At 32.2% G+C, this 24,462-nt stretch overlaps 3 protein-coding genes across 4 annotated transcripts; 1 reads left to right on the forward strand and 2 right to left on the reverse strand.

Annotated features, from left to right (window-relative positions):
* Positions 1–952: 952 nt before the first annotated feature.
* LOC107917660 (probable carboxylesterase 17) lies at positions 953–2,076 on the reverse strand. The gene has a single exon (XM_016846962.1). It carries the CDS (start codon positions 2,036–2,038, stop codon positions 1,013–1,015), a length of 1,026 nt encoding a protein of 341 aa, XP_016702451.1. The 5' UTR covers positions 2,039–2,076; the 3' UTR covers positions 953–1,012.
* A 12,121-nt stretch (positions 2,077–14,197) lies between these two features.
* LOC107916673 (ultraviolet-B receptor UVR8) lies at positions 14,198–20,711 on the reverse strand. The gene is made up of 11 exons (XM_016846004.2): positions 20,423–20,711; positions 20,186–20,330; positions 19,007–19,117; positions 18,812–18,872; positions 18,386–18,504; positions 17,083–17,168; positions 16,718–16,919; positions 16,234–16,287; positions 15,823–15,936; positions 15,521–15,577; positions 14,198–14,527 (listed from the first exon to the last, which is right to left on the reverse strand). The coding sequence occupies exons 1-11, from the start codon at positions 20,446–20,448 to the stop codon at positions 14,324–14,326; spliced, it is 1,179 nt and encodes a 392-aa protein (XP_016701493.1). The 5' UTR covers positions 20,449–20,711; the 3' UTR covers positions 14,198–14,323.
* An 803-nt stretch (positions 20,712–21,514) lies between these two features.
* On the forward strand, positions 21,515–24,094 carry LOC121223803 (AUGMIN subunit 1). 2 transcript variants are annotated; one of them, XM_041106357.1, is made up of 6 exons: positions 21,515–21,673; positions 21,768–21,900; positions 22,005–22,139; positions 22,231–22,354; positions 22,983–23,120; positions 23,734–24,094. In XM_041106357.1, exons 3-6 carry the CDS (start codon positions 22,018–22,020, stop codon positions 23,839–23,841), a joined length of 492 nt encoding a protein of 163 aa, XP_040962291.1. In that variant the 5' UTR covers positions 21,515–21,673; positions 21,768–21,900; positions 22,005–22,017; the 3' UTR covers positions 23,842–24,094. The 2 variants fall into 2 exon arrangements, with proteins under 2 accessions (XP_040962291.1, XP_040962292.1); XM_041106358.1 differs by lacking the exons at positions 21,768–21,900; positions 22,005–22,139; positions 22,231–22,354 and having other exon boundaries at positions 21,516–21,673.
* Positions 24,095–24,462: the final 368 nt, after the last annotated feature.

Below are 24,462 nucleotides of genomic sequence, written 5' to 3' on the forward strand. Positions count from 1 at the left end.
CGAAATTTTTTTTTACATGTATTGATATATATTAATAAATTTTTATATTTTAAATTATTTTTACATATATTGCAATGATTTATTTATAATAATACTCAATTATTAAGCCACAATATTAATCGTTATAAATTGAAAAAATTAATATCAAATAAATTATTTGTAATTGTGTTAAAAAAATAAGTATTGAATAATTAAAAAACAAGTTACTGGAAAATCGATAAATAGAAGCAATTTTCTACCGGAAATGAAGGAAGGAATGAAGGAGGCGATAGAGAGGAGAGCACGGAAAATGTTTTACGGAAATTGAAAGGGTAAGACATTTTCCCTAAAATGTAACCCATTTTTCCTTGTTTTGGAGTTCATTTTCCAAATGGAAAATGTTTTCCGCCAATCAAACGCTGGAAAAGTTGGAAATGATTTTCCGGAAAATCAATTTCTTCAATCAAACAGACCCTAAATTAAGATGAGTGTATATAAAATGAACAATAAAAAGTATTTGTATTAAATAATAAAATATAAATTAAAAAATAAAGGTAAAAAGACTAAAAATATATTTATACTAAAAACTATTTATAATACAGTGATGTTGATTTCGGTTTTTATATTAAAAATATAAATTGTTTAAAAAAGTGAAGGAGAGGTCCCATGAATATTCACTGCACCACTTAAGCATCAGCTGAAAAAGAGTGTTGATTGAAATAAACGTAGCTCACTGGAATTTTGCCAGTAGTGAGTTTGGAGGAAAATGAAAACAAAAAACTCATAACTGGGGGTGGGTTAGAATCCAAAGAGATCAATTGGTTTTAGTTTAGATGTTTAATATGGTATCATTGATTGAGTGTATTCTGTTTTTCCTACCTAAGTATCATAATCATATATGAATCTAAAACTGCCGAGCAAAAGAGATTTAAAACTATATGAATTAATTCATTATCAAGTAAAATATGTTTCAATTAAATAGACTTTGACATCTAAAATTTACATGATACATATATATATGCATAATAATCAGTTACTGGTTGATGAAAGTCTTAATATGTGAAATCATTTCTTGAGTTCGAATGTGGGAAGATGGAGAATTATGAAGAATTTGAAATGCATGCCCAACTCCTTTGTAAATCTTTGTTTCAACCCTTTTACCGGCACCGCCCAATGCATTGCAGAACCCCATGTTTCTGTCTTTCAATATATCCATCTCCGATACACACACCATCGTGGGTGGAAGTCTCAGTTCCCTTAACTTGGGTGTACCATTGGCTAAAGGGTTGCACCATGGATGGTCACGGTTCGAACCGAAAGGCAATGATAGTCTCCAATATGCATCTGATGCGGGTAAAGTGAGTGCCGAGTTAACTTGTGGGGTGGCATGCATTTCGGTTGCGGTCCTTGACTCGCCTCCGAAAAAGGGTTGAATCAAGATCGAGCCCTTGACAACCAATGGCTTCATTCCGGAGCTGGCTGATGTGCCGCCGTGGGAGCCTAATCTGGTGGCCACATTGTAAGCTATATTAGCACCAGCACTATCACCTGCTAGGAACAAACTAGACAAATCACATCGACTTAACCACCATTTGTGTTCATTAGATCCACTTAGAGCTTGTTGCTTCACCCACATAAGGGTTTCGATACCGTCGTCGTAAGCTGCTGGAAGCCTGTTTTCAGGAGCTAACCGGTAGTTTACAGAGAAGATAATGCACCCTGCTTTTGAAGCAAGACCGGATAAGAACTCATGGTAGCAGCTCCAAGCAGCTGATCCAACACAGAATCCGCCACCATGGAAGTAAATAAGCAAAGGCATCTTGTTAGAGTAGTTTGGGACATAGATACGAGTCCATAAGCCGGTGAATTTATTGATGACGATGTCCTTAGCTGTAACACCACTGGTGGCTATGCAGGGGACAATAGGGATGGTTGGCGGTCTCTCGACGTGTCCGTTTTTGTGAACTCGGATGAGCCCTTCAATCTCTTCAACTAGAACACCATGGCTCTTCTGGTTTATCTGAACATTGATACTTGGATCAAAGGAAATAGCTGCCATTCTTTTTGTTCTCACGCAAGATAAAAAGTAGAATTTGACTAATGAGGTAATGGTTGGATTTGTATGAGTACATTGATGGACCCTTATATAGAGAATGCAAAGGTTAGACTTTCCAGATCTTCATTTTTCTTGAAATATTCGTGTTGCACATTTATATTTGACACATGCTTAGTCATAGACACAAGAATATGATCTTCAAATATTTTTCAAATATATAGAAAAATTTAAAAATTTTAACATAACAATATTAAATATCAAAATATGATTTTAAAAAATTTCTCTAAATATATAAAAATATTATATCAAATACACACTCATATTTTACACTTACACTAATTACGAGAAACAGCCAACTTTTCAAGTTGTAAAGGAAGCTTCCTCCCCTTTTCGATAAGAGTAAGACAAGTGGGGATTGAACTAATAGAAAACCATCAGATAGAGATTCTCAAACTTTTTTTTCCCAAGAAGTTCTTATTTCTTTAACTTCATATCACACAAACTATAACGTGAGGTTCATGCGCAAAATGGCCTCACCAACTTTATTCTTCAAATATTTACCCAATCCTTAGCTTTTTGACCCATCGATGTGGCTTTATTCTTCGTATTTTCTTTTTCCTTCTGCAAATGTCCTTGTTGTACCCGTATCTAAACATATTAAGATGTATTGTAGGTATTGATATATAACTTAAAATAATTTTCTAAACATATTGAATATATATATTTTTATCCAATAAATCATGTATGTTCGTATTTGTATTTAGGGGTGTTCAAACGGTCGGTTCGGTTCTTAACTGAACCAATATAAATATCTTTAATTGTTAACCGAATCAAAATTTTTTTCAAATATATTAGCGGAACCGAAATATTTCGATTAACCAAAATTTATATGTTTTTGTCTTTTGTTTAAAATAAGTATAAAACATATAAAAAAAATATATTACTAATGTTAATTCATTTTTTTAATAGTTTAAAATTATATATTATTTATTTCAATTAATATAAAAAATAATAGTTCAAAAAATACATTGTTAATATAAAAAATATTATATATAATATATATTATTTATTTCGGATAATTCGATTAATTACCCGATTTCGAATCGAATTAACCGATAACCGAAATTTCAAAGACACCTTAATAGATTTCCGACCGAACTAAACTCGACCACTAACGATAAACAAAATTAAATCGATTCGATCGATTAATTCAAATTTAATCAAACTCGAAACATCCATATCCTTGTCCAAAATTTATATGCGGATATGAATCTTAATCCAAAGTTATTTATAATAGAGAAATACTGATATACTTACGAGACAATTGATGCCCTGTAAGGTGGTGAGTAGATAAACATGAGAAGAAAGTTCAAGAACTGATTCTCAAAATTGTTATTATCATTCAAACCTTGTCAACTAAGGCAAATGGTACAAAGGTTTTTTCCACAATCGTTTAGAATTTACGTCAATCAATCCGTACGTGTCTAATAATTTGTCCTTTCTAGATATGGTAATTCCAGTATTTAAGTTTTGTTTGTGTATTTATATTTATATGATTTTTGATAAGCTTATAATTGGCTATTTTACTTAAATGATCTAAAAAAATTATTTATTTATGTAAATGACCCTGATTCAAATTTATTCACCTAAATGACATGAAATGATCAATAAAATTAGGTTACGGGGTGTATATGGCTAGCACCACCTTTTTTTCTGACACAATCATCTTTAAAAAAAATGATTTTTGAGGTTTTAGACACTAGATGGCAAACACCCTTATATCTTTTTTCAAACTGTATCATACTGGTATACATTTATACTAGTATTTAAAAAAATTGGGGTGCTAGCACATTGACACCCTATATCTGATTAAAATTTTTTATTTCTATTTTAATTATATCTTTATTTCTATTTTAAACTTTAATTAATTTTATTTCTTTAATTATTTCTTTTTTAATTAAATTATATTTTTAAAATTATATTATATTTTAAACTTTAACCAATTTATTTATTTTTTAAAGTAGTTTTTTTAAAAAAATTTATGTAAACTTTAATCAGTGTCCCAGCACTCAATTTTTTTTAAATTATGGTTGTATTATTTGATTTGTTGTACTTACTTCGGTAAGATTTATCATTTTAATACGTCGAACTTACTAAGCTTCATTGAGCTTACTTATGTTATTTATTGTTTTTGTAGATACTCGGAAGGTTGGCAGGTCGGATCGGCACTCAAGTGACACTATCCATAAATTTCGATAGTTTTTGGAACTTTCATTTTGGATTATATGGCATGTAATAGGCTTGTATGTCATTACTATTGTTTTGGTTATGTAAAATGTTAAGTATGATCTTAATTGCAAATAACTAACTTATATGATATATATATACGAGAATGAGGTAAGATATTTTAATGCAAATATGAATGATATGTGTTAATGCAATGTTGTGTTTGAGGTGCCTATGATAGGTACGGTACATTGGTTAGATGTTAAATTTTGTAAATTGATAAGTTGTGATAAACGATTCATTTTGATGTATAATTGTATATACTTGTGGTATCAATGAGGATACATTGGTTAGATACTTAGGATGTTGATTTGGCATTTTCTTTGGTTTGTTTAATGTCACTTTGAATAGGTATTTTGGCTAGTAAATGGATTACTTAGAGTCCAAGTAAGCTTGAAATGGTAAACTTGTTGTTTAAGGTTCATTTTGGGTCCACGGGGCCAGATACACGTGCGTGTGACACAGTCATGTGAGACACACGGTCTGGCGACATGGCCGTGTGTCACCTGATGAGTTCTTTAGGGTGCAAGTCAGTGAGTTACATGGGAATGTGACACAGCCGTGTGACCCTACTCAGAGAGTTACACGAGTAAAGACACGGGTTGGGACATGACAGTGTGTCCTTAATTCGATTGTTACACGGCCTAAGACATGAGCGTGTGTCTCAACTGTGTGAGGCACACGGCTGTGTGGCCCTTATTTTGTAAATTTTGCATCTTTTTCCTAAACTTTCCAAACAGTTTCAAATTGGTCCCAAATTGTTTCTAAGTTATTTTTAGGGCCTCGAAAGCTCGATTTAGTGACAATATGCATGTGTATGAATATTTTATGATGTGATTATAATATTGAATGATATCTCCTAATTTTATTGAAATGAGTATTCAAAAGAATTATGAATAAAGGATAATTATTTGAGTTAGTTAAGTCTATCACAAGAATGTTCTAATGGCTTGTTATAGTTTCAAAAAAAATAAAAAAAATAAAAAGAAACCTCACCTTCAACAATTTCAACCACAATGCTTTTAGCTCTAATAAAGCTTACATTAGCAACAACACCAATGTCAACACATTTATTAGGACCATCACAACTTGCCAAAGCATCTTTGTTAACAAAAATTCTATAATGCTAGTCATGTTTTTGACACTAATAAGAATTATAAAGAAAATTCCTATGCTCATTTATATTTTCCTAACATTATCAAACTTAGTTCATCCTTCATATCTCACAGCAAAGCCTCCTCGCATGATAATAATCCATCAACATTAATACAACACCTATGGTCATCTGCTTTGAAACCATTAGGATTCCTTTCTTTTAAGCAACACTTTCAAATTTTCTCTATAGTCACTAGTTCTTCAATCTTTAAAGGGTGGGCCTATCTATAGCGAGTATATTGGACTTTTCAAATTTCTTCTCCAAGTTGGGAATCTTCATAGAATGTTCACTACTTGGGGTAAACCATCAATTAGGAAAATCAAACTCCTTATCTTTTTTCTTGATGAGTCAATATTTATGTTTATCTAGGCGAAGATTTCTAATCACGTTCTTTATTATCTGTTGCTTGCCTAAGCGAGGTGTGAACTACACCATACCTCGCAAACACTCAGTTTTGGATATAGTGAATCTGTAGAAATTTTTGAAAGCATTCAACATCAAGGGTTCGCCTTTTTTACAATAATTTATAAAGAAAAAAAGAGACCAACTTCTACCATAAGAAGCCCTCCAATTGACCAAGACTTATATCATATTCTTTTAGTAGCTCACAAAGAAGTGATTCAAGGGTAAACAAAATCCATCTTCAAAGATGTATAATGGCAACAGAAACCCCACTTACATCACTCATACATTCTACCTCATCTGGGATAGAAAATTCAAACTCGTAATTTGATAGTTTGTGCCCCTCATCTCCAACATTTTTATCTCCTTTTTCTTTTTCGTGTTGTACGACCATTCATTGGCAGTTACAACCACTAAAACCCTTTGTATTTATCTAGCTTTTTTATCACTACCGTCACACTTGAACCAGCCCTATTTTTTTCTCTTCTCCCTTTTACCATCACCTCTACCACTCCCTCTCCAATTACCCTCTCTAATCACTTGTGGGTTCTCTAAATTGCCTATCTTATTGTCACCTATCTAGAAGGCTACTATACTCCCTAACTAGCCAACCACGATAAGACCAACATGAGAGACATGTTAATGCCTGATGACCAAGGATTATTAGCCTTGCCTATAAGTATTCATCTTTGGCCTCAGAGGACTTCTTCAATCTTGGAATCCCATGCTTCATACTCTTCTCTTCTTCTAAGCAACTCTCTGCACCTTACCCTGTTTGAGCTGCCATTTACTATCTTCTATCCTTTTTTTTTTATCTTCAACAATATCTATATAAATTAGGTATAATTGTAGTATAAATATATGGTCAAAAAAAACTTGAAAATAGGCTACAAATATATGGAAGATTTATTGAAAAATATTGATAACCCAAAAACGGTTTACCAAACCCAACCGATGTTGGTACATACTAGTATCAAAACAAAAAAAAGATAAAAAGATATTTGGTACTACTTTGTCTATGGTTTCTATTTTTGTAATTTCAGCCTTTTTTTCTTCGTTGATATCCTTTGTTACAACATGATAAAAATAGAGATAGAGAAAATTTTAGTCATTGAACTTGGTAACTTCTCCTAACTTGGTCTTTCAACTTTTTTGTTCACATTAGTCTTGAAACTTAACAATTTTTCCAATTTGATCCCTGAACTTGGATTCCATTAAAGTGTGATGACATGGCACTCTAAGTTGTGACATATCATCATTTAAAACTTTTAAAAATTCTATATAAAATTTAAAAATACAAAAAATATATTAAAAATTAAAAATTATTTAAAAAAATTTACATGAGGAGATGACGCAATCTCAAAGTGTCACATCATTATATCTTAACGAAATCCAAGTTCAAGAATCAACTTAAGAAAACCTGTCAAGTTCCAAGCCTAATGTGAACCAAAACAAATTCAAGAACTAAAGTGAGAAAAATTACCAAATTTAAGGGATAAATGTTAGTTTGTCCATAAAAATTTCGTTCAGAACTTTAGTTTAAATCTATCCAAAGTCTTGTTCTCCTTTAATCAAGTTGTGGATGAGGAGATAAGCCGTGAATTTATGCAAGAAATGCTTGCTGACCAAGAAAAGCACTAAAGAAAAGGGGGGCGCCACCAACGGTTGGTCAATCGTGGATAATATTTCAGAAAATAGCATACGATCAGGTTAGAATAGGATCCGTACAAGAACGAATGCTTGATTTAAGAATCATTCTAGTAAGAGATTTAGATCTAAAGTTGAAACTTATATATTAAGTGTCTACACTTACACACTTTAATTTGGAATATAGAATTCAATATTGAAGTTGATGGCAAGACAAGTCAGTGCATTTTGTTTCTTTGACACATATTGTCAAACACTTGGAACCTAAATTCTGGATCAAGCTGGACTGGAAATAGCTGAGAGAAACGATGAAAGTACCCAATTTTATTAATTTTTAAATAATAAATGCAACTTTGTTATAATTTAGCTTTATTTAATTTTTTAATAATAAAAATGACTAAATTAATTCATTTAATAGTAAATAGATTAATTTTATCCAATCCTTAATTAGAATAAAAAACCTGCAAAAGTAATTTAATTTAAAAAAAAAACAGATTGCACATGAGAGAGAGGACCTATTTATCTTATCATATTCTAGTCAAAACTCTTTCATACTTGCTCTTTTACCTATATTACTGGAGTCAAATATGAGTATCATATGCCGACGGAGTCTTGGTTAGGTTGAAATTGGTATTATTGTCAGTGCAGAGAACATGAGTTTGAGCATGCTAAAACGTGTTTATCCATCTACTTAAAGGCTGAAAAAGTGTTATGAATAATTCTAGGCATTGTATCAAATTATATAAATATCGTATAAGAATATGTGTCTAATATGATGGGATGTTTAATTTTAGGGTTTTTTTTTTTTGGCATCTGCCAAGATTTTTTTGAAAGTTATATTTAGGTACTCTTATTTCAATATGTGTTGGACACTAATATCAAATATGAGTGTATATATATAAATAAATAAAAAAGCAAAGACCTGTAATGATAGAAGAAAATATTATATACAAACTAATGTGATTTAGATATAAACATTAATCAATACAAAATTCACATTTTATATTTTAAATTATTTCTTAAGTTTTAATTGCATTATATATTTTTAGATAATATATTTTAAGTAATTTTTTAATAATTTTTATTCTTTATAGATTTTATTAAGTTTTGAATTTTTTAATATGCTGATACACAGTATGGACAAATTGACACTGAAAGATGAAATATGCTTTTCAAATCAAAACATCATATCTTTGTGGAAGTGAGATGTTTTGACTACTTACCCTTTCTATTATATGTTATTTTGTAAAATTACATAAAATACGTTTATACATCATTTTTGGAGAACATTTTGTACACGAAAGGCCCTAAAGATGGAAATAATAGTAAGTAGGACCAATAGGAAGATTTGGAAAGATTTCATATAAAAAGGGTGAGTTGCAATTTGGCTTTGCCATCTTTATTCACTCAATTATTCCTTTCCTTTTTGACTATTCCTCTTTAACTCTTCAACTGTAGCTGAGCTGCACCAACATTCCACATTTTTAACCATGCTCACCTTTATCTTGTTTATAATAAATTAAATTACAAATCATTTAAACACAAAAATTATGTAGCACAATCAAATAAATCAAAAACAAAGAAAAACCAATTTCTTACCTCATCTACTCATTCTTTAAAACTTTTAAAATAAATAATTTAATTTATTAATACTATATATTATTAAAAACGTTAAATTAATCAAATTTTATCACTATCTTTATACTGAATTAAACATATTAATATAATTTTCTCAAGATTTTATTAGTACTTTCTATGCATATCAAATATCGTAATGTTATATCGGTGGATGTATCCTATAGAGAGGTGATATTTTATTTGTAAAGTTTTCATTCATTCATGAATATACCTTTAATTACAACTTTTGATAATGTTGTATATCGTGTTTAGGTTCCTATGTAAATTGAAGTCTTATTGTCATAATAAACATTATCCAGAAGGATCAATTGTTGAAGGTTACTTGGCAGAGGAGTGCATGACTTTCTACTCTATATATTTAGAAAATGTTGAAACAAGACTGAATAGACCAAGTAGAAATGCTGGGCTCACTAATCATAACTTAGTCGAAACTTATCTATTTCGAAGTTATGGAGAACCAATTAATAAATTTGAAATTACACACTCATATGATAGATCTTGGGTACAAGCACATCGATATGTTCTTTTTCACCACAATTCAATTAAACCATTACGCGAGTAAGTTTTAGAATTTGATAAAAATTCATCTTTTTAATTTGTTTATCTTCTAACCATTAACTAATCTACTTCTTAACATAGTGAGTACAAAAAAGTCTTGAGATCTCGTTCACACTCCCAAAGATTACAACATCGAGAGATTCATAAGTTATTCACAGAATCTTTTCATGAATGGTTAGGGCAAACGGTATGCAGCTGAAGCTTTCATTAAAAATAATAACGTTTTCGTATAACATTTATAATTAATAAATTTACTTTCGATTCAATAGGTTTGAAGTGGAAATGACGTCAATGACGAAGTTAAATGGCTTTCTCAAGGTTCGAATAGAGTAGTAAGAAGATATAGCGCCTTCCTCATCAATGGATCCAAGTTTCATACAAAATCTCGCAAAAGATTGAAGAGGACTCAAAATTGTGGAATAGTTGTTAATTATTCAATTACAAGTTATGCTAGTGCTATGGACAATAATCCTGTTGAGGGAAATATGAAATATTACGGACTTCTTACTGACATTATTGAGTTGGATTACTATGGAAAACGAAAGGTTATCTTATTTCGAAATGATTGGGCTGATGTTAATACTTCTTGCAAAATTAAAAAAAGATCAATTTGATTTTACAATGGTGAACTTTTATTTATTAATTCATACTGGACAACAATTGATAGACGAGCCGTATGTATTTTTGTCTCAAGTCAAACAAGTTTTTTACTCGAAAGATCCAACTGATGAGGGTTGGTACATTGTATTTCGTAACACCCCTAGAGACTTGTTTGACATGAGCAATGGAAGTAGAGATGACATCGACGAAAGATCAAAAACTTTGTCTTTTCCAGAACAAAAATTAAATGAATCTATCCCTAGTACTAGTACACAATTTCAATGGGTTCGCCAGGATGTGGATGAAGATATTTACGAATCATGATGTAGTAAGATTTTACGATTTTTAATTATATGTAATATTATAATTTAAATCTTGATATTGTTAAATATTTCAACTATTTTATATGTACTATTATTGTTGTAATTAGTTACTAATATTTCAACTATTTTATGTGTATTGTAAATAAAATGCCTAGAAGAAGATTGTGAGATCTAAGTATTGTTCAACATCCTCCAAATTCAGAAGAAACAAATAGTGAACAATAGACTGCTATTTGATCTTCAAATGTTCTGAATACAACTGACGTACCTGCATAAATTTAAAGAATGTTAACTTTAATTTACATGAGTGTTGACTTTTATTATTGATTTTTGTTTCAAATTCTTATATTATAATATATAATTTTTTAGCTGAAAGTGGTGAAACGCGCAAAACTCGAGGACGTACGCTATTAAAAGATTTATACGAGTTGAATTCTGTCGAGCGTGTCAAAGTAGCTAGAAACAGTCATGGTCAGCCTATTAGATCAAAAGCTCGACTTTTAGTAGGATACTTGGGCATTATAGCATGAAATGCCAATTTGTTGTCTATCAACTACGAGTCATGGCATCATATGCCTAATAGTAACAAAAATCAAGCTCTCGATAATATTAAGGTAATAACGTGAATGTAATTTATAATATTTTGGTTTAAGTTTCATTTATATTTACTTTCTAAACTTGTGTTATTTGCAGGAGAGATTTGCTTTAGAGGTCTCGGATAATTATGTGAAGAAGGCATTAGAAAAAAACTGGAGAGACCATAAAAGTGCTTTAAAGAAGGAATATTTTAAGAAAAATATAAGCCTCAAAGAGAAATTGTGAAATGTCCCACCGGGAATGCTGAGGTACCAATGGGAAAATGCAGTTAGATTTTGGAATTCGAAAAAATGAGAGGTATTACGTATTTCCAAACTCTTATAATTATTTCGGTTTATAATATTTACTATATACGTAATAATAATTTCATAATGTAGGATTGTGAGTGAGTTGGAACTACAAATAGGCAAAAACAAAAATTCACGCACACAGCTAGGTCGAAAAGTTTTGATTGTGTAGCTGATTACGAGGTATTTTGAATTTATTAATTGTGTCAAATATTAATTACTTTCTACTAAATAATATTTTTCCTCCTATATTGTAGGAACTGTCATTTGGTCAAAAAGTTAGATGCCTTCAGCTTTTTGATATTACACATAGAAAGAAAGAAGGATCTCCTATGACTACTGAAGCTGCAGAAATTATAGTATATTTACTTAATAAATTTTGAAATATTTTAAATATTTATCATGTTTAATTATAATGGTTTAATTCGTCGTTTGTAATGCAAATAATGTTAAGTTATGTTGCATTTGTCTTGATTATATATTTCATTTCTAACTCTTTGATTTATTTATTAGGAGAAACTAAAGGATAAAAGGGAGGAGTATGAAGCGATCGCTTCAAGTGATAGTTCTATTAATCTTGACGACATTGATAACTGAATTATTAATGAAGTTTTGGGTCCTGAAAGGTATGGTTAGATTCGATTTCAAGGATCTTTTGTTAACCTAACCCAATATTTTGGACCTATCTCGTAGCAATACATGCCTTCGGGGAATCAGGCTCAAGCTGAAGTTCAGATGTTAAGAGAACAGATGGCTCACAGTTGAACAAATTGCTTAACTTAAAGCGGAGACAGCATCGAGGGAAGCAGAGGCTCAAAGAAAATATGAAGAACTCCAGCTACAACTTAAAGTGGAGGCAGCAGCGAGGGAAGCAGAGGCAAGCAAAAAATATGACGAACTCCAACTACAGCTTCAGAATATGATGAAGATGTTTCAGCAGCCGCAAAATCCGTCATCGTAGACGTTTTTTTTCTTATTGTAAGAATTTAAACATGTTAACTTTTGAATATAATAAATTTTGTTATTTCATTTATTAATTTAGATCATATACATATTTCTTTCGTTGGATTTGAAGTATCATTTAGATTTGTAGTTTTTGGTTGGATTTGATGTTACAGGAAATTATGTTGACAATTCAGATTCTAATGAATGAAAATGGGTTGTTAAAAATCTGCTAAAGTTAGTGGCGATTTTTCCACAAACGCCGCCAAAGAAGATGACTTTTAGCAACGCTTTTACTAAAACGTCACTAAAGAAGATGACCTTTAGAGCGCTAATGTCATGCTCTTTAGCGTCATTTGTGAGAAAAGCGCCGCTAAAGGTCATGTTCCATAGCGGCGTTTTCCCACATAAACGTCATAAAATTCAGCAGTGTTTTTACGGCGCTTATCAAAACGCTGCAAATAGTTTTAGCGACGCTTATATGCGCTGCTATAGGCCCAAAAAAATGCCACTAAAAATATGTTTTGATGTAGTCCCAACATGAGAATAATTGGATTTATTTATTTTTCTAAATGTTTACAATTGAATAAAAATTAATATTTTATGTGTACAATTGAAACAAATCAAAATTTACATATCATATTACACATTAAATATAATTTCATATGTAATTTTATTGTTTAATTAGTTAAACATCAATAAAAAGATTATAAATTTAAACAAAAACATTACATGTTAATAATTTATTTTATATGGATTTTAACATATTGATATATCTTTATTGTCATGCTATTTTTTTTTTGTCACGCCTAATTATTTTTCATGTTTTTGTATTAATATCTTAATCATTGAATTATTTCATATTAATTGTTAAGTTTAGATATAATTATTAATAATTATATTTTTATTTATTAATATAATTTTATAAATATTGTTTTAATTCAATTTTCCGAAGCATAGCGATGGCATGTTGTAATATCCTAAAAGAATTCCACAGCTTGGAAAGAATCTACGATGGAATAAAAATTCAAGTGTGTTAATTTCCAGCAAATTCAATCAGTAGATCCAAGTTTATTCGTCAAGTTATAATTAGATGTGTTTATGGGCGGAATCGAGGCATAATTTTAAAAATTTTCAAACTCAAGTCTATTTTTAAATTTATTCATTTGAAAAGTTCGTTTTATTATTCAAAAATTAATAAAAATATATTTAAAATATTTTTTAATTGATATTTTATATATTTTTATAATTAAATTTATTTTTTAAAAATATTATTTAAATTAAATAGGAAACGGATCGAATCGAGATGTAAAAATACTTGCCTTGGGCGAGGCAAAGTACTTGACCCTTGTACAAGTCTAGTTATAAACATCCTAATGTGATTAAGTGAAGCATGGATCATACCTAGATTTCAAAATCAAATCAATAAAATCATTTATCCTCAATCCGACTTATTTATCCAATTCAATTGAATAAACTTTAAAAAATAATAAAAATTTAAAAAAAAAACATTTGCAAATCAACCATTCCAATCCTTTATTTCAAACCGATCAATTCAACCGATCCAATTACCCGGTTTAGTTATTAAAAGAACGTGCTTATGCCATTTTAAGTGAGGCATATTTGATTTAATTATTTAAGTGATGTTTGATAAATTTTGAAAAAAAAAATGAATGTTGAAATTATTAGTAGCTACTGAACTTCCAATCTATCAGTAAAAGACCCATTTAAGTGAACAGTACGTTCATTTATTCAGCTATTCCTCATCATGCTTTTTAAATGGAACCTTGTTTTGCTGTTCTTCAGTCATCAAGTTTTATATTTATATATATGAGAACATTACATTCTTCAGTTATGGCTTAGATTCATCGGTCTTCCATTCTACTATAGCAAGCGTATGGCGGCCTCCGCATGCAACAAGTTTAGAGATCCAATATCCTTCAGCACCACTTCCGCTAACACTTTTTGGAGCTGGCAGATTGATCGGGACTTCCATGGGTTGACCTGTTGTTGCCTTCCGCCCATAACCTAGTCGTCCATGGTCACCTCGTCCAAACTGCCCCATGATACAAAACGGTCAGCATGATTCATGTTTTATACTGTAATATGCAATGATGAAATGGGTGGATAAATCATCTCAGCATTTATGTCAAAGCTATGGCATGGGTAAGGCGACACCATATGATTACACAACATGGAAAAAATAACTAAAACACGATACCATACAAGAAGGAAATACAAACATGACATGAATACATGAGCATATCTAAATCTATCTAAAACAATTTATTAAGATGCCAAAAGTTAAATAAATATAGAACACCTTAAACAAGATTATAACACAAGAAAATACACTAACACGACATGAATACACGAATCACCGAATCTAGGCAACAGGCACACAAGTACAGAGGGGAGAATCTTCAGTCGTATATTGGTTGCATATTTATTTAGAATACATAAAAATTACGAAAACACTAAGAATGCATATATATTGATCCTGTTATCTGTTACTTGAGTCATTTTCTTTGAAATTTATCAATGTTTTTACCCAAGTTACTTGGATGTGAGCGTTGGATATGAATACTTGTCTGACATTATCAACCTCTGAATAAACCCTAGAGTTTTTAAGTTGGTAGATCCTCATGCAGTCTCAAGGACGAAACCCGCATCAAGAAACCAAAATTCCAATATACATCCAACTGAAGTTTTGTCAGTTATACATTCAGCCTTAATTCATTATCTCGGTTTATGTGCATTAGAGAAAAGCAAACTGAAGATAAACCAAGAATGGATGAAGACTAGAGGGAGGACGGTGAATGGCAGATTCCAAGCAAAGGTGATATTTGCCCAAAAAATGAAATGATGGATTGATAAAAGATTCCATTATGAAGAGAAAACATACAAGAGCAAACTCAAATTCAGAAGAAGACTAGCCACTGAGATAAAGTTTGATATGCTTAATTTGTTTACTCGGGTTACGGGATCATACTCCATCCATTGAATTTAGCAGGCAAAGCAACTAAAGAAGATGTGTTAAGTATTTTACCGAAAACATGCGCCCATCACGTGTCAATGCAACCGAATGTGTTCCACCACAAGATACCTGGATTAAAATACACGTTTTAACCACAAGCCACAGTAAGAAATGAGTAGAGTAGAGGTGTTCATTATTCCATGTATCAAATTGTATTTGTAACACAAATGCATTTAAGCTTCTTCATCATCATATTTTTAACTTAATTACATGTATATCTTTTATACTCCCTAATCCGAACAAGCTGAAACAAATGCTAGAATTTGAATAGCTAGAACTTTGTACTAGCTGCACAGAGAGATGAAGTGCAATACCTGAACAATATCTTCCCCAGCTAAAAGTTGAACCCTTTGCGGCACCATTTTACTGCTCTTATCGTTATCTCCAAACCCGAGCCTCCCATGTTCTCCTCTTCCCCAACCATACACCTAAAATAAAAGACATAAACAGAAATATTGCCTTTCACGGGAAATTTTACATGCTCCAAAGCTGAAAGGCATTTATGCTTGTAACTTCAGCAAAATAATAGAAATAACAAAATGGCTGTATCCATAAAGCTGACTTATTTTCTCCATCATTAATTAGCCAAAAGAGGCTTGGCAGCAATGTTCCAAATAAGTAGAATTTCTTCTAGAATTCATGAAAGTTAAAACATGATAAAATCTCTTGATCACACTAGATGCACTTTGTATTTTCAGTTTCTCCAAAGAAAAATGGATAAATACCTCTCCATCATCAGTCAATGCAGTGGAATGCCATCCACCAGCAGCAATATCAACCTAAACGTGCAGACAAATAAAAGGCCAATCAGACTATTAATAAACATTACACACGACCAAAGCTAGCAAAGAAGAAAGGATAAAGTTATTGATAAAACCTTAGGAGCACTAAACAACAGAACTTTAAAATGAAGAACGAATGAAGAAACAAAAGCAAGAACAGTCACTATTATTAATTTTATCTGATTACTGAAGTTCGTAACAAGATAAACATAAGAGACTGAGGGTATATTTATAACCTATCAAACCTAAAAGCAATAGTTAAGATTTCAGAGATCTACCATTACTTAGTAGATACACCTTCATCAAATCCTTGTGGCCTATACTTCCATCCATTCCAACCATCGATGGAACTGAGTCTTCTAAATACAATTTGCCAACAACTAGATAAATACGATGATAGTAGGGAACTTAACAAGGTAATGCATACCAAAGTGAGACCAGATAATCCTTGGACGGGTATAGGTTGTGATCTTGGCTGAGTGTCCCCAGTTCCAAGTTGTCCGTATTCGTTATTACCCCATGCCCATAAAGTCCCATCCTCCTGGAGAGCCAAATTATGAAATGCTCCCACTGTGATAAGCCTCACATTTTCGAGACCTTGTACTCTCACAGGAACAGATATTTGTTTTCTGAGAAAGGGAAAAGGAATTTTGCATTAATGTTTAACATATGCTATGAATATGCAGAAAGATATCAAGATGATTTAACTGCACTCCTCGAATATGATCACTTGGGTTGGAAAACCCCTAGCACTAAAGAAAACTAAAAAAACTTGAATCAAAGGTAATATACATGTCTCCGGGTGGCCAAGGTTGACCCCAGGTCCAAACATATCCTTCACGTGTCAGCACTACAGAATGGGTACCCCCAGCAGCTACCTAAAATATAAATCACCGGTTATTAAACACAAATTTAGGTTAAGCTCCAGCTCCGAAAACAAGCATCATGTACAAAGACAGCTGATGTAAGAGAAATGAATCTACACCATATGAAAAATATGCTAATAATAAAGCAAACAGAGAAATGCTGTATCAAAATGAACCCATCGTTTACTGAAATAGGTATTCAAAAAACAGGACCAGAAGACTTGCTTAGGCACACTGAAAGATTTGAACCTCATATAAGCATTATACGAATGAATAAAAAAAGAAAAGCTAGTTGTCATGTGAGAAAAAATAAGTACAGTTAAGATTTATATGCTCTACCTGTATCAAGCCATATTACTTGGACTTGGGTGTGAGTGTCAAATACGGGTATGTATCTTGGAGGACTCTAGGAGGTTGAATCCCCATATCCATGTGTTAGACACGGGTAATTCAAGAAAAATAAAGAGTCCGAGCAACATAGGTATCAAGAACCAATAGATAGATTACATGCAACTAAAATTAAGGGAGATGAGAGAACCAAAGGAGACATTTTCAAGCATTTCCACTCTTTTGTTCTCTTTTCCCCCTACTTTCCCTTATTACCTTTTATTTAAAGAAAATAACTAGTGCCAGGATAACATTAATTACCACGTAGTAAAATTATGTAATAAAAAAACAGGTAGGTGGTTGTTATATCCATATTGTTTGAAAATGTTTTACTCCGTAAAGTCGTTGAACCTCTTTTTTCTTTTTCTGGTTATTCTGCTGGCAAAAGTTATGTTTACTCAGACTTAGGTCTAAGTGTTTCCGATGTGAGTGTGTGCAGTTTTCTTTCCAAAACTTTTATATATTTGGAGGGTCTTTTGATGATCATATCCTCATAACCATGTCCAAATATGTATGGGACATGGGTGTCAAATATAAGTACTCCAAGCAAAATGAAGAGTCAAAGTAACATATGGTAAAAGCATCAAGGTTAAAGATGCTTTGCCAACAAGGTCTTGAATTGAACATGATAATTAGAATTCATCTTTAAAATTTGGGATTCAAAAAACCTTCTTTGCCAGAGATTCAAATAGGACAAATGAAGTTAATTGTTAAGATAATTTATGCCCCTAAAAGTGTGCCTTAAGCATATTCAAACAGGTTATTAAGAAACAAGGCAAGAAGATTCATGCAATCTGATTCAACTTCAACCAAAAGTACAGTCATAAATTCAAATAAACTACCTGGCGAACTACAAGCTTTGGCGCACAGCGCTGAGGAATCACAATGTCCCTTCTCAAAGGCCTACCAGTATCATCTTTCCGCTCAGGCTCTTCACCACACTGCCCATATTCGTTCCCACCTGTGCAAACACACTTCACATAATTACATTCATTGAACACACACTTCACTCGCTGCATTAATCACAATGAATAATTTAACCCAATCTCGCCAAAGCCATAAAGCCGACTAATCAACCTTCTCTCACCCACCCAATGACAAAGAAATATACATTCCACAACAAACTTGTTAATCGAATAGCACACTAAGCTACTCCTTTAAAAAACATAGGATATTTATCCAGTGTGATCCTTTTGAGTTCTCTAGCAACAAATATTTATACATGTCTGTATGTGTATATGTATATATATATAAAACTAATAGCTTACCCCAGGCATAAGCTCTGCCTTCATCATCAACAGCCAAACAATGCCACCCACCAATAGCCGCCTAGAATAAATAGAGAAATAACAATTTAACATGCAAGGGAAACTATATGTGATGGAAATAAAATTAAAACTCCATATTACTATTTGAAAATTTTAACATGCAAAAGCAACAATATGATAGGGAAATAAAATTACCTGAACAATTTTAACATTAGCAAGAGCCTTAACCTGACTTGGAATATTCTCAGTTTTGGTCTCGGGAGGGTGCCCTAGGGTTCCTCTCTGGTTCCATCCCCAAGTAAACAACTGAAGTTCAACAGAGAACCCCAAGAAATAAATCAAGCTTCAGATATTTAAACTCCAAGTATACAAGAGGAAGGGAAATGGGAATTTGCCAAATTATAAAGAAACATTCATATTTCACAACACCAAGAAATCAACTAATCTCTGGTTGCCAGAGAAAAATACTTCAATTCCAACCAAGATCTGTTTCAAAACACTCAGCAACAAATGAAATTTGAGAAACAATGGAACTGTTTGGTTTTTGCTTCAAAATGCAAAGGAAAATTGCATTCCAATATATATATACACGACAGAGTTAAACATTAGAACTCTATTTGACTTTTCCTTTTCATGCTGTTTGCTTCCTCATAAGTTGCTAACAGGAAAAAGCAAAATGGGAAGACAAAATACTAACTAAAATTCAACATAGGCATAACATAACATAACTATTTTGTACATTAGTAAAGTAACCTAATTTATTTTCCAAATAAAATCACCATTTTACTTTTAATTATCCAAATATATTTCGGAAAAAAGAATGAACATACCATGTCAAACAAATATCTTCAAGACTCACATCAAAGTCCAAATAACATAGATAACAACCAACACACATAAAGTAAATAATTTTTGTAGAAAACAAATGCATTCTACTCATCCGTTCATTTTTGTTCTTTTTGTGTGTGTGTGTTTGAGGCCTCAGTATCCGGTGGACCCATTGGACCCGACTATTTTAAAATCGAGCCAGGTCAAACAGTAGAAAAGCTTCTCGAGTCTCTATTTTCTCCATTCACAATATTTGAAACCAAGCTCCTCACCACTTTTTCCATCGGTAAATTCTTTGTTGTTCGAAACAATATCGAGAAAAAAAAAAGGTGACTGAAGGCAAGTAGCAAAAGAAACAGCTGATCAATCAAAATCCCGATACCCCAAGTTGGAACAGTTGAAGATCAGCCGATGCTCGTTACAAACACAGATTTAACCAAATGGAATTAAGGACTGAGTAAACAATCAATACCCACTTCAAAAACACTAAGAAGAATGAATATATAACCATATGTAAAAGCAGAAAGGGGGAGTGGCGGTAGAGACCTTGCCATCATCACAAATAGCGAGAGAATTACGGCTGCCAGCGACGACGGAGCGAACATTGTGAGGCTCAAGAGCTTGAACAACGCAAACCCATTCTCTTTCTTCATTGTTTCCGATACCCAATTGACCATCTTCACCTGAGCCCCTGAGATTACAACAAGAAAACAGAGAATGAGGAGCAAACAAGTGAATAATTTGATAGTAAGTTAAAAGAATGAAAAGATTGAGAGTTGAAACCAAGCAATAACAGAAGAGGAAGCCATTGAAAAGTGTTAAAGACGGCTAAAACAACGGGAGAACATTAGATTATATAGAGAAATCAGTAGTGGGGAGGTTTTATGAGAAAAAAACAGAAGGTTGGGTTTGAAGTGCTTCTTGCAATTGCAAGCAAGTTGGGGTTTATCATTTATGCCAATTCGATTCTAACACGTGCATTTAGTGCAAACACTTCTAGCTTTTTTTATTTATTTTTTCTCATTTCATTAAATTATTTGTTTTCTGAGTAAAAAAAAGGCTTTTAAATTCTGTAGTAATCCTTCGTATTTCATTGTAGTAGTTGATCATATGGTTCGTTATTAAGCTCGTTTCACGATATATGTCTAATGATGATATTTTCTCTTTTTTAGTTTATGTATACTTCTTGCTATGGAGACATTGGATCGGAATCAACGACAACTTCACTCTGTCCTTTATACATTACTAGAGTGAGTCCATCATAGCATGCCCATAACTCAAGTAGTTCTACAGACCCTTTAGGTTCCTACTAAAGCCAACAATCCATTGTCCATTTGAATTTCGAAGTGAGCCACATGCGAGTGCTTGTCATTTATATTTATTTTCATCTTTACTCCACCTAATTTATTGAGTTATTTGTTAGTTTTGATGTTGGAAACTTTTGAATAATAATATTTAAAATAAATTTCATTACTAAACTATTTGGATGTCTATGTATAAGATCTAGCTTTGTAATAGCTAAAACAACTACTTTTTAATAAGGTATCGAGATCTCTTAATAAGTCTTGAGACTTAGGATATGTTTGGTTCAGTGTATTACCTAATACAATACAGGCCGAATACGCGCGTATTACATGACGCCTCTAATCCGGCGTTTGGTTCGCTGTAATAGGCATTACGGGCGTAAACCAATCCCGACCTAATCCCCTTTTTTGCTGCTTTTGTAATCCCTTCCCAAATCCCTGTAATACCTATTACGTCCGCCTTCCGTCCCCTGCTCTCTGTTTTACCCTCCCTCCCTACCCGACCCTCTCCTATTCTGTCCTCAAAATTTCTCCTTCCATCTCCCACCGTTTTTGTTAATTATTCTGGCTCAGTTCTATGCCGCCGGGAAAGAAGTCCCTGATTTCGAATACACTCCGCGAAGCATTGCTCATTTGTACAATCTGGCTACCGTCTCGCAGGCAAAGACTCAAGCTGCCAACATTGTTGCCAACGATTTTCGCCAGAAAGCCGCCGAATACCGTTCTCAAGGTCCTAATTTGTTTTTTTTTTCTTTCTAAATTGAATTGAAATTCTCAAATTCAAACAATTTCATCTTGTTCTTCCTAAATGAAATCTCTTATAGCTGCACGAATTAGAGAGATATTGGAGAACGTAGGATTAGCGCAGGAGAGTTTGCCGTCAAATGTGGTTGCATCGGCGCAAGTTCTGGCAAACGTTGCTAATTTGTTGAATATTCGAGACACCGAACTTAGTAGGTGGGTTGCTTTCAATTTACAATTTTGAAAACTTCCGTAATTCATGTTGATTTCCATGTATTATATTTGGAACCTAACGAGGAAGAAAAACAAAATGGATCTAGTTTTCTTGTAGCAATGGGTGATATTTCTTTGAGAAAGACTGGGGTAGATGAGAAGAGGGCTAAAGTGCACAAAGAGTCCAAAACTCTTCTTGAGTATACTCGAAAAGCAATAGCTAGGTTAACCTATTTGAAAAGGTAAAGAATTTGTACGTTTACCACCCTAAATTTAGCCCTTCGTTTGAGTCTATTTGATGGTTATTGAGAAGAAATTGATATTTTCATATAGGACATTAGCACAACTAGAAGATGATGTGGCTCCATGTGATGCTCAAATGGAAAATTGGAAGACGAACTTGGGTGTTATGGCGTCAAAGGAGCGACAGTACATGCAACAGTATAACAACTATAGGGTATCCTTTGTATTTTTATTTTCAGGGATGCATTAAGATGCAAAACTAGTTACAGAAATTTAAGCTGTTGGTTCTTCTGAGATGAACATGCTATTTATCAGTTAAAAGGGACAAAAATGGGTGGAAAGAGAAGCTGTCTTTGCCGTAAGTGGATGAAATTTAACTGGATATGCATGGTTTGATTTGAGTGGTAGGGTTAAAGTTTATCAACCATATAGACAGGACATTCAATGTATAAAATGACTTTTTATTACTATTCGAAATTATAAATAAAATGGATTGAACAGGAGACTTAGAACTTCATATATAGGCAGAGTTGGAATAGAATTATTGTACGAATTCTGTTTTAAAGCTGAAAAATCATTAGCTGAGGTACTAGTTCATAGTCTTGGACAATTTATCATTAGATCATTTTAGTAGAAGAATCATTTTCCTTGGTGAATATTGCACTTTTGCATATATTGGAATTTAAATAATAAAGTACTGCACATAAAGCTACAAGGATGTAGCTATTCTTGTTTTCTCACTCATTGTTAATTTATCAAGATTTTGGCTATCTAATTATCACCTATATGTTGCTTGCATGAATTCTTTCTGCGTTTCATTTATGCTTAATCTTGTTTGACAGGCATTACTGAATCGTGTGGGCTACACACCTGAAATTAATCATGGGGTGTTGGTTGAAATGGCCGAACACAGGAAGGACTTAGAGAAGAAGACCAAACCCATCTTAGATACTTTGAGGAGCTACCAGGACCTACCTCCGGTAATATGTTATCATGGTTGGCATTGGAGCACTATTGTGCTTTGGTGTTAATGTTTTCTATATACATATCAAAATTTCTTCTCCATTATACTTGGTCTTTATTTCCTATATCAGACTCTTTGGTAATGGATCCTCTTGTCTGTTCATCGCCCATCATGTCTTCATGTAAAGCTACAAGAGTAAAATAGTAATTGTAAATATATGAGGTTTCTATGGATCTTTGTAGTGAAGCTTCACATAGTATTTTTGTATATTTCTCTCTCAAGATTGTTTATGGTTTTGATATAAATAAATGAACAGAATTTATATTTGATGTGCATTTAATCTCATCAAACACATAAGTAGACGCACTTTTTCCACGTGTCTTAACATTTTGGTGGTACCCTGCTTGGCACTGCTTGTTATGTAAAACTTGCATCCTTATTGACAAGTCATAATATAGGTAACATTGTTAATTCAGATGGTCTATGTTCAAAGTTCAATTTTGGTCGTCATCTTTGTCTAGAATGTTTTGGACTTGGGGCCCTAGTTTCCATATCCTTGTCCTTGCAATGAGGGAATGTGCTCTAAAGAAGTGCGCAGTATTACCGTTATTTTATTTTTGTTCGTGCAGGATAAAGCTTTAGCTGCCTTAGCAATTGAGGACAAGAAAATGCAGTATGCTGCTGCTGAAAAATACCTGGAAGATGTGTTGCAATCAGCCCTTGCTACGTCAGATTGATTGGCTTACAATAGAATTTACTTTCTTCTGAACAACGTGCTGATTTTTTATTAGTGAACTTCTGGAAGGGTGAGTTTGCCCAGGTGATCGAAACCAAAAGACAGTGTGATGTTGCAGACAGCTATTCAGATTTATGAGATTCAAGTTGTAACGTGTTATAGTATTAATTTGAAGTTGGTATGTACGCTATGTGTGCTTATGCATGCACGTTGTAATGTTATCGTCTTAAGCTCCTGCTCTTTCCCCTTTGTCATCAACTTTTGCAAATTTTTATTATCAAAATTTTATGAAATTATATATTATTATTAAATTATATGTAATAATTATTATTTTAAATTATACAAATTCATAAACTATAATCATATTAGTTATAATAATTTTAAATTTTATTAAATCATATATTTAATTAAATCATATTAGTTATAATCATATATTATGATTTGAGTAAATTCATATAAGAATATTAATTATTAAGAATTTTATTAAATTATATATTTTAATTATATTATATTTAATAATAATTATGTTATTTTATATTTTACAGTATCATATATTATGGTTTGAGTAAATTCATATAAGAATATTAATTATTAAGAATTTTATTAAATTATATATTTTAAT

Source organism: Gossypium hirsutum, chromosome D11 (assembly GCF_007990345.1).
Source record: "Gossypium hirsutum isolate 1008001.06 chromosome D11, Gossypium_hirsutum_v2.1, whole genome shotgun sequence".
NCBI lineage: Eukaryota > Viridiplantae > Streptophyta > Magnoliopsida > Malvales > Malvaceae > Gossypium > Gossypium hirsutum.

Coding starts and splice junctions, on each gene's coding strand:
- LOC107916673 (XM_016846004.2), bottom strand. CDS start 20,448: ATGGCTTCCTCTTCTGTTATTGCTTG. Junction 18,505..18,811: donor AGGCAGAGCTTATGCCTGGG/GTAAGCTATTAG, acceptor GTGTTTGCACAG/GTGGGAACGAATATGGGCAG. Junction 17,169..18,385: donor CAAAGCTTGTAGTTCGCCAG/GTAGTTTATTTG, acceptor TTTATATTTTAG/GTAGCTGCTGGGGGTACCCA.
- LOC107917660 (XM_016846962.1), bottom strand. CDS start 2,038: ATGGCAGCTATTTCCTTTGATCCAAGTATCAATGTTCAGATAAACCAG.
- LOC121223803 (XM_041106357.1), top strand. CDS start 22,018: ATGGGTGATATTTCTTTGAGAAAGACTGGGGTAGATGAGAAGAGGGCT. Junction 22,140..22,230: donor AGGTTAACCTATTTGAAAAG/GTAAAGAATTTG, acceptor ATTTTCATATAG/GACATTAGCACAACTAGAAG. Junction 22,355..22,982: donor AACAGTATAACAACTATAGG/GTATCCTTTGTA, acceptor CTTGTTTGACAG/GCATTACTGAATCGTGTGGG.